This window comes from Bacillus rossius, chromosome 15 (genome assembly GCF_032445375.1).
Source record: "Bacillus rossius redtenbacheri isolate Brsri chromosome 15, Brsri_v3, whole genome shotgun sequence".
NCBI lineage: Eukaryota > Metazoa > Arthropoda > Insecta > Phasmatodea > Bacillidae > Bacillus > Bacillus rossius.
Window position 1 is genome coordinate 30,045,346 of NC_086342.1, and position 14,033 is coordinate 30,059,378.

Below are 14,033 nucleotides of genomic sequence, written 5' to 3' on the forward strand. Positions count from 1 at the left end.
GCGAAATGAATCCGCGAGTTATTCCGGTCTCTAGTAATGGGTCATGCTACACGGGTGTACGCGCGTCGGAAGTTACACTATAACTAACCTTAATCTTGCGTGCAAATAATTTACATAAATAAAATTATAAAAGGACTGGAGTACAATCATATCTTCATACTATTGGTAAAGTAAAAATTCAATCAAATTTAAAAAAAAATTGTATAAATAGGTACTTAATATTCAATAGCAATATAAACACTTTTATAAAATTAATTATTATATTTAGTCCAGAAAAACGAAAGAAATATAAATTAATAATGAAAATAAATAAATATGCTTAATTATGTACTAAATAATGATTTTAATGCATATAAATTATTCATACCTGATTATAACCTCACTTGTATAAATACACCGGAAAATGTTTATAAACACAATTTCTATCACAAATATTCACAATAAATAAAGGTTCATAATTATATAGAAAATTATTAAATATAAATCATTAGAGTATAAATTTAAAAGCACTTTTGTAATTTTTATTTGTCTGTAGTATTATTTTATTATTTGAAAGTCTTGTGGAAGATTAAATTTTCTACAATATGCATACAAAATTTTTGTAATTACTCTCTATAGATGCCAAGAAATATTAAACTACCACATTATTGACATTGGGCTTAAAACTAAAAAAATCTTACTGTGTTGAAATTAGTATTTAGTAATGGAATAAATATTTAAAACCCATTGTGTATGTGATGTATAAAATATTTCCCATGTATGAAGTACATAAAGTATAATTAATGAATTAATTCATGGAAATCTATAGAAATAATTTATTTTTGTAATGTGAAACAAAAATGTTTCATGGACTTTAAAATACCTATATTTCACACATAAAATTTTCAAATACGGCTGAAACTTTATTTCATTGATATATACGAAATCTCTAGTTAAAAATCCCTCCGGTATTGCTGTTTCGGTATGTATATAGTTTCCATTGCTTTATTTTATGGATTAGATTGGAAAATATTTGTGAAAAATTACGGCAGTTATTGTATCCGTCATATATATATAAACTTTAGAGTTGACATTTTTGGAGTCAATGGACCTTTAAAAAAAATCTATATAAAATGTTTCCAGAAGGTGCTGCATGGTAACGGCTACTATAGATACTACTATTTCTTCGAAATCTATGTACCTAAATAAAGCCTTCAAAACATGTAACAACTGTGTCTGAATAAATTTTTCGTAACACTTCACGATGAGACATAATATGTAGTAGCTCCGTGGTTCGCAGGTGTGTCCCAGCATCTCTCAGCTGCTCTGTGGTTCGCAGGTGTGGCCCAACATCTCTCAGCTGCTCTGTGGTTTGCAGGCGTGACCGAGAAACTCTCAGCAGCTCTGTGGTTCGCAGGAGTGGCCCAGCATCTCTCAGCTGCTCTGTGGTTTGCAGGCGTGACCTACCATCTCTCAGCTGCTCTGTGGTTTGCAGGCGTGACCTACCATCTCTCAGCTGCTCTGTGGTTTGCAGGCGTGGCCCAGGATATCTCAGCAGCTCTGTGGTTGGCAGGTGTGGACCAGCAGCTGTGTGGTTGGCAGGTGTGGACTAGCAGCTGTGTGGTTCGCAGGAGTGGCCCAGCATCTCTCAGCTGCTCTGTGGTTTGCAGGCGTGACCTACCATCTCTCAGCTGCTCTGTGGTTTGCAGGCGTGGCCCAGGATATCTCAGCAGCTCTGTGGTTGGCAGGTGTGGACCAGCAGCTGTGTGGTTGGCAGGTGTGGACTAGCAGCTGTGTGGTTCGCAGGTGTGGTTCAGCAACCGGCGCGCCAAGTGGCGGCGCGAGGAGAAGCTGCGCAACCAGCGGCGCGCCGTGGACCAGGTGGGGGCGACCCAGGCGGCGACTCCTTCGGGCCGCCTGCCCATCAACTCCGGCTTCAACTCCATGTACTCGTCCATCCCGCAGCCCATCGCCACCATGGCGGACACCTACAGGTCAGCCTCTATGCCTCGTGCGCGCTCTCTAGCATAGTGCTCTGTCTTTACCCATTTACATTATACTAGCGTTGCCCGGGCTAAACACATGGAGCTTTATTGTCTGCGAGTTAAAGCAAACTGGGTAGCGCTATATGACAGTGTGTTGGACATAGAGAAATGTCACACAATTACTGTTTGTATGTTTATGATCTATGATTTTTTGTTTACCCATGGCGATCAGTTATTTATTATTTATTATTAATTATAAATTATTAAGACCATTAATCGAAATAAAAACTATCCTATCTCTCAAGTTGAAAAAAATTACACATAAATGCCAATTTTCATCGAAATCGATTGACTTGGTGAAGAGTTCACTGGAAACAAACATCAGGATACTGGATGTATATATATATATATATATATATATATATATATATATATATATTAATATGTTCATACACATATTTTTCTGACTCATGTGAACTGCGCGCGTTGTAAACGATACGAGCGAGCGCGCTTCACACGGATATGTTTTTTTCTTCTTTTCGAATTTACAACCCATGTTTATAATATATACATATTAAAAAAAACTGCAAATTAAACAAATCAACTCTTTCGTTTGATCCACTACCTCACCAATCATCTTGTAAATTAATTATTTTTAAGAACGTTTAATTTTGTGAGTGCATATTAGGTTCAATTGGACCCGGACCGCTCGTATTATGAAGTTGTCCACGTAAAAAAATACGATGGTACACATGAAAACCTTTGGCACGTTGAGTCATTAGAATGTTAAATAACGTGTCTGGAACCGTGTGAGGCCCAGTTTGGAAAGTGCTTAGAGTAAGGTAATACAAGTATTTTCTTTGCACATGTACAATTAATGACGCCTCGTTGACATCAGGGTCAATTTCAGGGACGGATCTAGTATTTATATTTCTCGGGAGAGAAATTGTGATTAACCTGAACCCCTCCTTCCTCATCCTTCAACGTTAAAACCCCGTAAAAACCTACCACCATACACATAAGCCCAGGCCTACCCAACATTTTCAAAACTAAAAAATCTAAAATCAGACTTGTTATAAATTTACACGACTCATATTAAACGTTAAGTTTATTTTGAAAACTATATAAAAGTAGGCTTATTCTTATTTTCATTATAAACTGTAATCGTCTGCCCTTCTGAGAAGGGCAGTTTGCAATGAAATGCATCCATACACTCGCCTGTAGATTTGTAACATTTTACATTAACGTATGTGTTGTGTTGTAATATATTATACTAACTATATTATACACCTTATACTAACACAAGTTTAATCCTGACAATTAATTTTGTGACCTTATAGGTATTAAAGTGTAGTTTGTTGATATACAATAATACGTTTATAATCATTCTTATGTTTTATATATTATACATAACGTACCTCAGAGAGAAATAAATTAGCCTCAGAAAGCCACAAAACTTACCATTTTGCATCTGAATGTTAAAAATTCCCCGGACCACCCTCTTATAAGGGAGCCAGACCCCCTGTAGAGCGTGGGCTTCTAAAACTGCACATATGCCCCTGTGGTACAGTTCTGGCGTATCCAAAAATAAATCCCAGAGACGCCCCTGGTAGGTAGGTAGGTAGGTAGGTACTCAATCCACACCCTCTATCTCCTTCACTAGCATTCCTGTATCCTTAATATGTCCTGTACGCAAGCATTCCACGCAAATCGACTACAAACTGAGTAATTGAGAGCTCCGTTGAAACCATGATTATTGCAACTTTTGTTTTTGCGAGAAAGAATTCCAAACCAGCCTCGTGTTAAAACTTTGTAGTATTGTCTGGGTTTCGTGCGATGGCTGGATTTATTTCAGGTACATGCCTACTTTCAAAACACCATTCACAGCCATTCAGTGCGGAGCAAACGCGTCCTGAATGGCCCAGCCAATTAGGGCAAGGCCTTCTCTTGCAGACGGCGGCCAATCACATGGGATCAATCGCATACCTTATTGCTTTATAATGAGTAATAGGATTTTTTTCGTGAAAAATGCATGCTCTTTATAATGAGTAAAATAAAAATGTTAGTGTAGGTACGTGATGTCCATAAAAGTATGTCCTAGTTTCAATGGTATATTTTAACAGTTTAATTTAGTCTATTTACAACAAATAATACATCAAACTGAAGGTAAAGTAACCTAGTTTTTTTAAACTAATGTTCAATAAGGGCACCTTTAGTTATACGGTACACATTCAACATAAAGTGCAGTTGTTCCTACACTTAAGTTAACACGTTGGTAGTAATGAAAGCAATAGCCTCTTTAATACTGTGTCTCAACTCTGGCAAATCATTAGGTAGCGGTGGAACGTAGACACTACAGTATCACATTTTAATCAATCACGTTTAACTAGAATTTTTTTAATTGTTCATATTACATTTTGTATATTTTTGATTGATGTAATTTAAATAATACCGCTGGCATTATTCACTGTCGATGACCAGAGATACATTTCGTCCCAAGGGGAAAAAAATCACATGGTGTTATGTAAGGTGAACGTGGAGGCCAGTGAAAAAAAAAAAAAAAAAAGCTCTTTAGTCTCGACCATTACGACCAATCGAACGGTCAGGGACTTCGACGTTCAAACCACTCTCGTACAAAGAGATTACATTGGAAAGGAGCTCCATCCTGTTGCCCAATAAGTTTACAAGTTCACCCTCTACTTATTGGGGAAAGATACATTCTTTCACGCTGCAATCGAGAAAAGGACAAAGCAATATTCGCACATGCGCTTTTCTAAAACTGTTTGAATTACTCTTTAATTGTGACCTTGAGGCAACACTATGCATCGCTTACAGATGACGCGATAACATTTTATAACCGGGACAATATTTTATGGCCATACTGGACATTGTTACGAGGATGCTAGAGGCAAAGGAACGAGGCAGGCCAGCGGGGGATCGAGTGGATGCCCCATCTCCCAGACAGTTAGCGCCATTCCCTCTGCGGTAATTAGATTATACCCGGTGCCTCTTTACCTGTTTCTTGACTGTTCAGCTACTTGTCTCGAGAAAACCCACTGACTAGTGACATTTTCAGCCACGTTTCCCATTCTGCGAGTTTCGTGTACCTAGTTGGTAGGACTTTCAGCCGGCGATCCGAAAGTTGCAGGGTCAGATCAATATACGTAAGACATCTAAAAAAAAAAGAGTTTTTTTTAAAGAAAACACTGAAATAAAAAATATTAATGCTGGTTTAGTGTCCAAATAAATACGTAATGTTGATTCAAACATTTTTTTTTTGCAGGAAAGATTCGGTTAACCCGATAAAAATGGTTTTGTCAACTCAAATTTATGTTATATTTGTTGAACAAAATCAATTTAACTGCACATAACATTTGGCATAGCCGACCAAAAATTTTCTTACGTCAAGTTTTAATTTGTTTCGCCGTATACAAACAAATATTTGTTTGTCTCAATCAAACATTTTGCCCTGTGTGCGAAATGCCAGCAACAGGTATACAAATCTCGCGTACCAGCTTACTTATAAGCCTCTGTGCGCACAATCGTTCAGTTAAAAAATAAAATAAAATGTGAGTCCCTCAGTACTCGCCAGAGATATGTAACATGTAACCTCGGTAACGAGATAATTCCTTATTTCTCATGTTGTAAATACACGTATAAATAATACGAAACCGGACAAGAAATTTAAACATAGAATTCTTTAAATCAACGCCGAGCGTGGTAAATATTCGCAAAATGTGTTTTAAACTACATCTTCTGAACGCGCATCACACGTAGTTTCCGCACTCACCGCTATAATTCGCTGCCGGAGCAACTACGTCAACTGTCGAATCATTCGATTTGCAAAGCGAAAATTTAAACTATGCAATGAAACAACTCCGTCAAAAGATAAAAAAAAATTGGTTTGTCTGTAAAGTCGGTTCACGGACGATAGTTCAACATAACAACGTTAAAACAAAACATTGATGAAATGATTGCATACTTTTATGAATAAAATTGAATCATTTTTATTTTAATAATAAAAGAATAAATACTTGAAATTATACCTACTAGTAATCAGATTTTTAAAATGCAAGAATATTTAACCTTTATTGCCGAAATTGTTGATGTAATAAGGATTGAAAACCACATTAACTTTTCACTTCACTTTATAAACAGTCAAGTGGAAGAGAGATAGATGCGGCGCAAGCGTACAATGAGCGTAACGGGACACAGCGTAACGGAACAATGAGCGTAACGGGACACTTTTTCGTGCGTGCAGCCGGCGTTCATCGATTTTTAGACGTTGTCACGTCAAAAAAAAAAACTCGATAAAAAAATACTAAACCCCGGCCATGGACTGTCCATCTTGTTAAAAGTTTCTCTTTGGTTTTGCGAACTTTGATTCACGACTTCCTCAACCGATGGCGGCACCGCGGTTACACGATTCCGTTCCATGCGACTTACGTTCCTATTCACGAAATCACTCCCACCGAATGCCGCGTATACCGAGAGCTAAGATGTTACACATTGCTTCCGTGCAAGAGGAATGGGCAGGTAGGTGTACGGGGTAAGTATTTCTCCTGGTTTTTCTCTTCCGTGCCCTGATGCACGCAGGCTTCTGGGTGAAGATTTCCCCGTCGGCGAAGGCCACCAGAGACCCCGAGGATTCTGCCTGTGAGCTTGGGGGGCAGAGGTCACCGAGGGGGGGGGGGTGGACCCGGGGTGAAGGGCGACTCCTCAGGAGGCAGAACGTAATCCCGACGGACGTCGTCGCGTCGCGAGAAGGGACAAGACGAGGGGTGCAGGGGGTGACCAGAGGGCGGCCGAGGAAAGTCGAGGCCTCTGACGGGATGTCTTCGGCCGCGCCACAGGGCGAACAAACTACTAGTGCACAGAAAACATTTTTTTCGGTATACCTTTACAAAATATTTTTTTTTGACGTGACAACGTCTAATAAATCGATGAACGCCGGCTGCACGCACGAAAAAGTGTCCCGTTACGCACGTTGTCCCGTTACGCTGTGTCCCGTTACGCTCATTGTACGCTTGCGCCACATCTATATCTCTTCCGCTCGATTGGAACAACCATCGATTTGACTTTTTCGAGGCACATTAAACTTGAAACACTCCCATTCGCTTCCTACTTTTCCAATCATCGTCCTATCCTTAACATAAAAACACAGATTGGAAGAAGTTAAATTGCAAACATGTATAAAAGTTATAGTTAATATAATCTGTTCGTTAAAGTAATAAACATATTTGAATTAATGAGTGCAAATAAAAGTAAATTTATCAATTAAATTGTAGATTTTATTTCACTCCTTCTTTGTATCCATACAAAATAGTGATAATTCAATAAAAATCATTCAATTTTATTCATTAAAGTATGCAATCATTTCATCAATGTTTTGTTATGACGTCAGGTTAAACTATCGTCCGTAAACCGACTTTACAGACAACCAATTTTTTTTTTTTTTTTTGGAAACCAGTTGGCAAGAAATAATTTCTGATGCTACAAGAAAGATATTGTAACTTTCTTCAACACGTGGCAATGGTTATTTTTGCATAAATTAAATCCATTTTTCGAAATAATTCCGAGTATTTCTTACGAAAATTGACGTTTCTTTCAGGCAAACCACGGAAAAGTTAATAGAGTATAATATAATTATACTTGATTTTGTACTGAATACTGGAAAGCTGTTCAGTAAATGGCTTACAAATATCTTAAACTATTGGAGGTACTGGGACAACACAAAGCACAAATGCCCCGGTAATAATAATCCCAACCCAGTATTATTTGAACAGTGTTTTGTAGTGATACAATTGTTTTCATGTAGGCTAAGTCTAAAAATGTACAATATATGTAATTTTGCATTAATATTCCTGTTTCATTTATAAAAAAAGTATATGTAATTTTGCATTAATATTTATGTTTCATTTACAAAAAAAAGTACATAGCGGGCACCCAGTGCTATGAATCTACGCGATTTTTTCTGGAAAACTGTGCTACGAGATCGCAAAACTTGAAGAAAAACATGAATGTGGTGTCATAACTTTAATTTACAATAATCGTGTCCCAAGTAGGTAAATGACTGTTATTCATGAACTATTTGTATAAATGCTATTCTAATATATGTAGTAAAAATGTGCATAAAATCTGAATGACTGAAGTAGGGATGTAGATTAGCAGCTCTGATTTTTTTTCTGGGGCTTTGAACATTATTATTTAGCTGATATAACAATGGGAGAGTGAAGAAAAGCATATCAATGTTGTTTAGTGTTTTGCTCTTGTAGCATAACACGCAGATAGGCATAAATTTATTGTGTTCACATTTTCGAAATTTACAGCTCTCTTTCTATTAATTGGGCTACCCCCTTTGAACAAAGTACGTCTCAAAAATTTTAGTTAATAATTAAAATATTTCCAAAACGAGTCTGAAACGTGTGTGCAGTAGGTATAGGATGCGTAAAATATTAAAATCATTTAAAATTATTATTAGATATGGTGATTTATTCCAGGGACGTTTATGGGCAGAGGCTCGATTTTTTTTTTTTTTGCGGATTCATTTCACTCCAGGCTAGCCTCGACTTGCCGATTATAGTCAAGTCTTTTTGAAGTCCTCATTGGTTGATAACAATGTCACATTATTTGGCGAGTAACACGTTATTAGGTAACCACTTATTATCCTTGTTTACAACTGCCTCAGAGACGTCTAGTGACAGTCAGGAGTAATGCAGCGTGAAGATGTATTCTTACGTCACTGTAATCAGAAACTTAATGAATAATCGTGTAATCGTAATAATCGTACTTCTATAAATTACAAGAAGCCAGAAAGAATAGTGGATTCATTTCGTGATAGGCTAAAACTAAAATGCATGAACCTTTTAGCTGTCCAAGTATACAAAGGACTGTGTAGTCCATCCTGAACGTAATCGAAAACATGAATTTTTTTTCAGTCCCCACTTATAAGGTATTTGTTTCTTTCTGGATTTTATCTTTCAAACGTGATAGGTAAGGTTATCCAATGATAGACATTATGTGTGATAACATTTTCAGTACACACTACCGACCGTTATTATGCGAAATTTTCAAACCTAAGGATTGTATTTATTAGGCTACCCCATTAGCACAAAGTTTCAGACATTGTTTTTATTAATGTAATATTGCGAGAAAAAAAACGTGTAAGAAACTCGTGCGCAATAAAGGATGTGGAGACGATGAATATCACTGTACCTTATTATTAGTATTATTGATTGTGATTTATAGATAGGGTCACAGTTATTTCGCTGATTTATTTCACTTCAGGATAGAATGAGTTTGAATTCAAGCGACAAACTTCAGCTTCAGGTTCATCACGACAAAATAAGTTGAAAACACCTATATGACTTCTGGTCTAAATAGCTTCCAAACGCTGATATAGATACGTATTTGAAGATGGAGGTGAAAAACATTAATATCAAAAATAATAAAGTATTTAATATCGAACACTTAGGGTCTGGCTAATGTAGGTATAATTGACTGAAGTTCTACAACCGCAACAAAATTTGTCGCTGTCGGAAAATTATTTGATTGAAATAATAGGGGGTTATATATTTTTTTATTGACGTGATAACGTCTTATAAATCGATGAACGCCGGCTGCACGCACGAAAAAACATGACTCATTATCACGTTCCGCCTGAGCCGAGCGTGCAAGAGCCGGTAACCACCGTACGAGAAACAGGTTAAAGTGGGCTTTTTAAAAGCAGCAAATTTAAAAAAATTGTTTAATTTCGTCATTTCAAATTAACAATTTATTGACATCGATTCGATTTCAGTTTATTTCTATAACTAATTGTTCGTGAATATATTTAAACAAATTATTTAAATTATATTTGAACAAACTGTAAATAATATTTGAAAATTAAAAAGTATGCAATTTTTCATCAATGTTTTCTTATGACGTCATCACGTTAAATTATCGTCCGTAAACCGACTTTGCAGACAACCCCCTTTTTTTTCACAGACTTTTTTGATGAGTTACGTACTCCAAAATTTCAATGAAATAATTTTGCTACAGCGACAAAATTTGTTGTGCTTGTAGAACGCATTCACTTAAAAGTAATTCAGACGCTTAGCATTCAATCTAAATTACTTTCTCTATTATTTTGCAATAAATATATTGTTCAGCTCCATCTTCAAAAACGTGTGTAATGGGAAGGACTTTTAGAGCATAAGTCGTATATTTGTTTTCAACCTATTTTGTTTGATGAACATTCAGCCGAAGTTCGTCAGTCAAATTCAGACTCACTCTGAATACCTATAATAAAAATAGTGATTTTTCGCGAAGCATTATGTTCCCTTTGCTATGTAGAATTCATTCCGGTATTTCCGCGTCAATAATTTCCGCTTTGTGATTGGCGACCGTTTGAAAGCGAGGCCACTGCCCTTTCGGCAAGGTGTACCAATACCGTGATTCGTGTGGGGACAGTGGGCATGCAATTGAAAAAAAAATCAACCAATCACGAAACACAAGAAATGGTACCGTGTTTGAACACCCGATCTGTCTCGAAATATTACCCGCAAAAAAAAATCACTGACCCTGTATATATAAATCATCATCTCTTCGTTTAGCATCAACTGCGCGACGCACAGAAAAAAAAATTCTGTATTTTTTTCAAAAGTTAACCAGTTTGCCAAGAAACAACTTGTAATACTTCAAAAAAAGATATTGTAACTTTGTACAACACAAAGCTATGGTTATTTGTTTTTATATATGAAAAACGTTTTTTCGAGATGTGCCTTAGTAAGATCGGCGCATATTTTTTTAAATATTTGTATTGATGTTTATTAAAGCGTAATTTTCAAACCATCGAAAATATAGTCGGATATTTAATAATAATAGTATTTTTTGTTTTATTACTTATGTTCATTAATGTGCGCAGTTAATTCCCGGGTAATAATCTGAACCTAGTATAACTGCGAACATAGTTTTGTAGCGATGCAGTTGTGTTAATGTATGTGTACAAATGTCTTTTTTCGAATAATACTAAAAATAATTTATTTTCCCCTTTTTTCACACTTTCTTAACAATATTCACTTGATTAACCAGGAAATTTAGCACTCACGAAAGCAAGCTTGTATGCGAGTCCATCTAGTCACTTCAAATTGCATGCGGTATTTTGACAAATGTAAACAATATAGGGCCTAAACGTATAATAACTGAGAAATAGAGACTGGAAAAATTCGCGCTTTCAACGACCTCTAGGATAGACTCCACAATCCCCTTCACAAGCAGGCAAATGCCTCCTGCTCATTGGCTATTGACTCGTAAGTTCTGTCAACTGGGATGCTTGCGATTCGATATTGTAGGTTTATCATTGGCTCAAAGCACTTCAGATAAACTTTGGGCCAATCACAGAAGAAATCTAAAGGTACACTGGTTTGTATGGTAGCATATCACGAAATGAAATTTGCGAATTTTTTCCGGTCTCTACTGAGAAATAAATGTATAAAATATAACGTAAGATGAAAGTTAAAAAGGGGAGCAATTTATTAAAATGCATAATGATGTGTAAACAAAAAAAAACGTATAAATTATAACATTGTTACATGAATAAATGAATGAAAATATAATTCAATGTAGATTAGTATTTAAATTGAAAGTGGGTACTTGTGTTGCACTTATAAAAGGGGGAAGGGAGTGATCGGTGATGTGTAGAGGTACGGAAATTTCGTGAATTCAGTTGGTGTCAGGAAAAAATTTAAAGCCTTGTGTTTTATCTACCTACCATTGCTTTCCTGTTGGCTTATTTCATGGCGAGAACCTTTTTAATCTCTTTAATTGGCACTGGCTGATTCGCTGATTTCTCTCCTAGCAGGGCGCCATTGGTCCACAGTCGCCGAGGGGGCGTGTCCAGATAACTGCGGTCCAATAAAGGACACAGGACAAGCGTACGAACAGTTGCATTCTATCTTGCGACCAAATTGATCCGCGAAATTTCCGTACCTCTATTGATCGTGGTGACTCAGGTTGTTAAAAGGGCCCGCCTAGTAGGAGGTGTATTTGTGTTGTTGAAGCAGGCTGATAAGGGCGATACTCGCTGGTGCTTCTAGCGCGTCATCGCCTTCAAGCACGAGACAGTGTCTTCTCGACCTGCTTGGGGGAAACTTTGAGCTGAGATTGGCAATCGTGATATTACATGGTGGCGGAATGTTGATAAAATTGAACTGCAAGTCCTCTAGAGATGTGGTTGGCGGTTGTGTTCATGTAAGCGGATGCAACATGGGGGAACGGACGGCGATGTGTTCGCAGCTCCATGTCCAACAGCCTGAGCAACATGGCCGGCAGCTGTCTGCAGCAGCGCGACCACGCCGGCTACCCCTACGTGTTCCACGACCCGCTGCACTCGCTCAGCTCCACCTACAACCACTCGCGCGCCGCCGCCGCGGCTGCTGCGGCGGCGGCGGCGGCCGCCTCCGGCCCGGCGGCGGCGCACCAGCAGAGCAGCGTCGGCGCGCACGCGTCGCCCTACGGCGCGGTCAGCGCCACCTCCACGCCCGCCACCGGCACAGGTAGGCCCGGCGCGCGTCTCCAGATGGTCGAAGCTATGCTGTAACTAGAGACCCGTGAATTTCGCGGATTCATTTCGTGTTATGCTAAAATTCAAATAATTATACCTTAGTGCTGCTTCTGTCATTGGTTCTCTGTTAATCTGGAGGACTGAGGGCCAATTAGAGACCCTCACTCATAGAAATGTCGAATCACAGGCCACCCAGTCGAGACGACTCACAAGTCAACAGCCAATGAACAGTTGGCATTTGCCCGAGTGTGTAGAGGATATTGGAGTCTATCCTGGAGGTAATTGAATCCGCAAAATTCACGGGTCTCTATCTATAACTAGAGACCCGGAAATTTTGCGGATTCTTCTGGCCTCAGGATAGAATTCAAAGTTATACGTGTGCTCGACCCATATTTACTTTCCCATTGGTTGATTTCTTAGCGAGAACATTTTTATCCTTGTTATTTGGCACTACCTGATTCGCTTACTTCTCTCCCAGCTGGACATCGTTGGCACACGGTCGTAGAGGGGCGTGTCCAGATAACTGCGGTCCAATCATGAACACAGTGCGAGAGTGTGAAGGTTTGCATTCTAGCTTGCGACTAAATTAAACCGCGAAATTTCCGGGTCTCTAGCTATAACTAGGGACCGGAAAAATTCGCGGGTTCAATGACCTGTAGGAAGAACTCCATATTTCTACGTACACTCGGTCAAATGCCACCCACTCATTGGCTGCTGTCTTGTGAGACGTTCCAGCGTAGCAGCCTGTGATACGATAAAGCTTTTGGTTGGGTGTTTCTCATTGGCCCAGAGTCATCCAGGTGAGTTGTGAACCAATAGCAGAGGCTGCACTGAGGTATAACGATTTGCAGTTTAGCCTATCGCGAAGTGAATTCACGAATTCTTCCGGTCTCTAGCTATAACATGCTTCAACTCACGTTGCCATTTTTTTTTGTGACGGAGGCCCTTGTTAGCATGTGGCGATGCAGTCATGGCAATTGCGATGCAGAATGGGGTGGATGCAAGGAGCCATCTTACGGCGGAGAGGCTGACGAAAGGGGCTTTTCAAGATGGGAGTGAAATTTCAAGGCCGATAATCTAATGCAACGTTTTTTGACGTGACAGCGTCTAATAAATCGATGAACGCAGGCTGCACGCACGAAAAAGTGTCCCGTTACGCACATAGTGCCGTTACGCTGTGTCCCGTTACGCTCATTGTACGCTTGCGCCGCATCTATCTTCCACTCGATTGGCCTATGAATCCACTATTATATTACATAGGTTAAGGCGAGTTTTTCAGAAGTATCTTTTAAATTTAGTAGCTACTTTAACTAAACTAATTTTTATTAATTATGTTTTGTTATTTTTCCATTTTTCCATTTTTCCAAAAGAAAGAGCAATAACAAAAAGAAACAAAAAGAGAATTAAAAAAAATATTTAGAAATTTTAATATCAAGTTGAACCGCCTAAACGACGTGCAAGGGAATATACTATTTTATGGAGCCAATTGAACATTCGAATTAAACAATCACTTTCATTCAAAAAGT

The 14,033-nt window shown here is 38.3% G+C and overlaps 1 protein-coding gene across 1 annotated transcript in view; it reads left to right on the forward strand.

Moving 5' to 3' along the window:
- LOC134539669 (paired box protein Pax-6-like) overlaps positions 1-14,033 on the forward strand; it is a 247,352-nt gene that overhangs the window by 205,784 nt on the left and 27,535 nt on the right. Inside the window, exons 9-10 of the mRNA XM_063381856.1 lie at positions 1,786-1,973; positions 12,240-12,499. Coding sequence (XP_063237926.1) covers positions 1,786-1,973; positions 12,240-12,499 — 448 coding nt within the window. The remainder of the gene's footprint in view (positions 1-1,785; positions 1,974-12,239; positions 12,500-14,033) is intronic.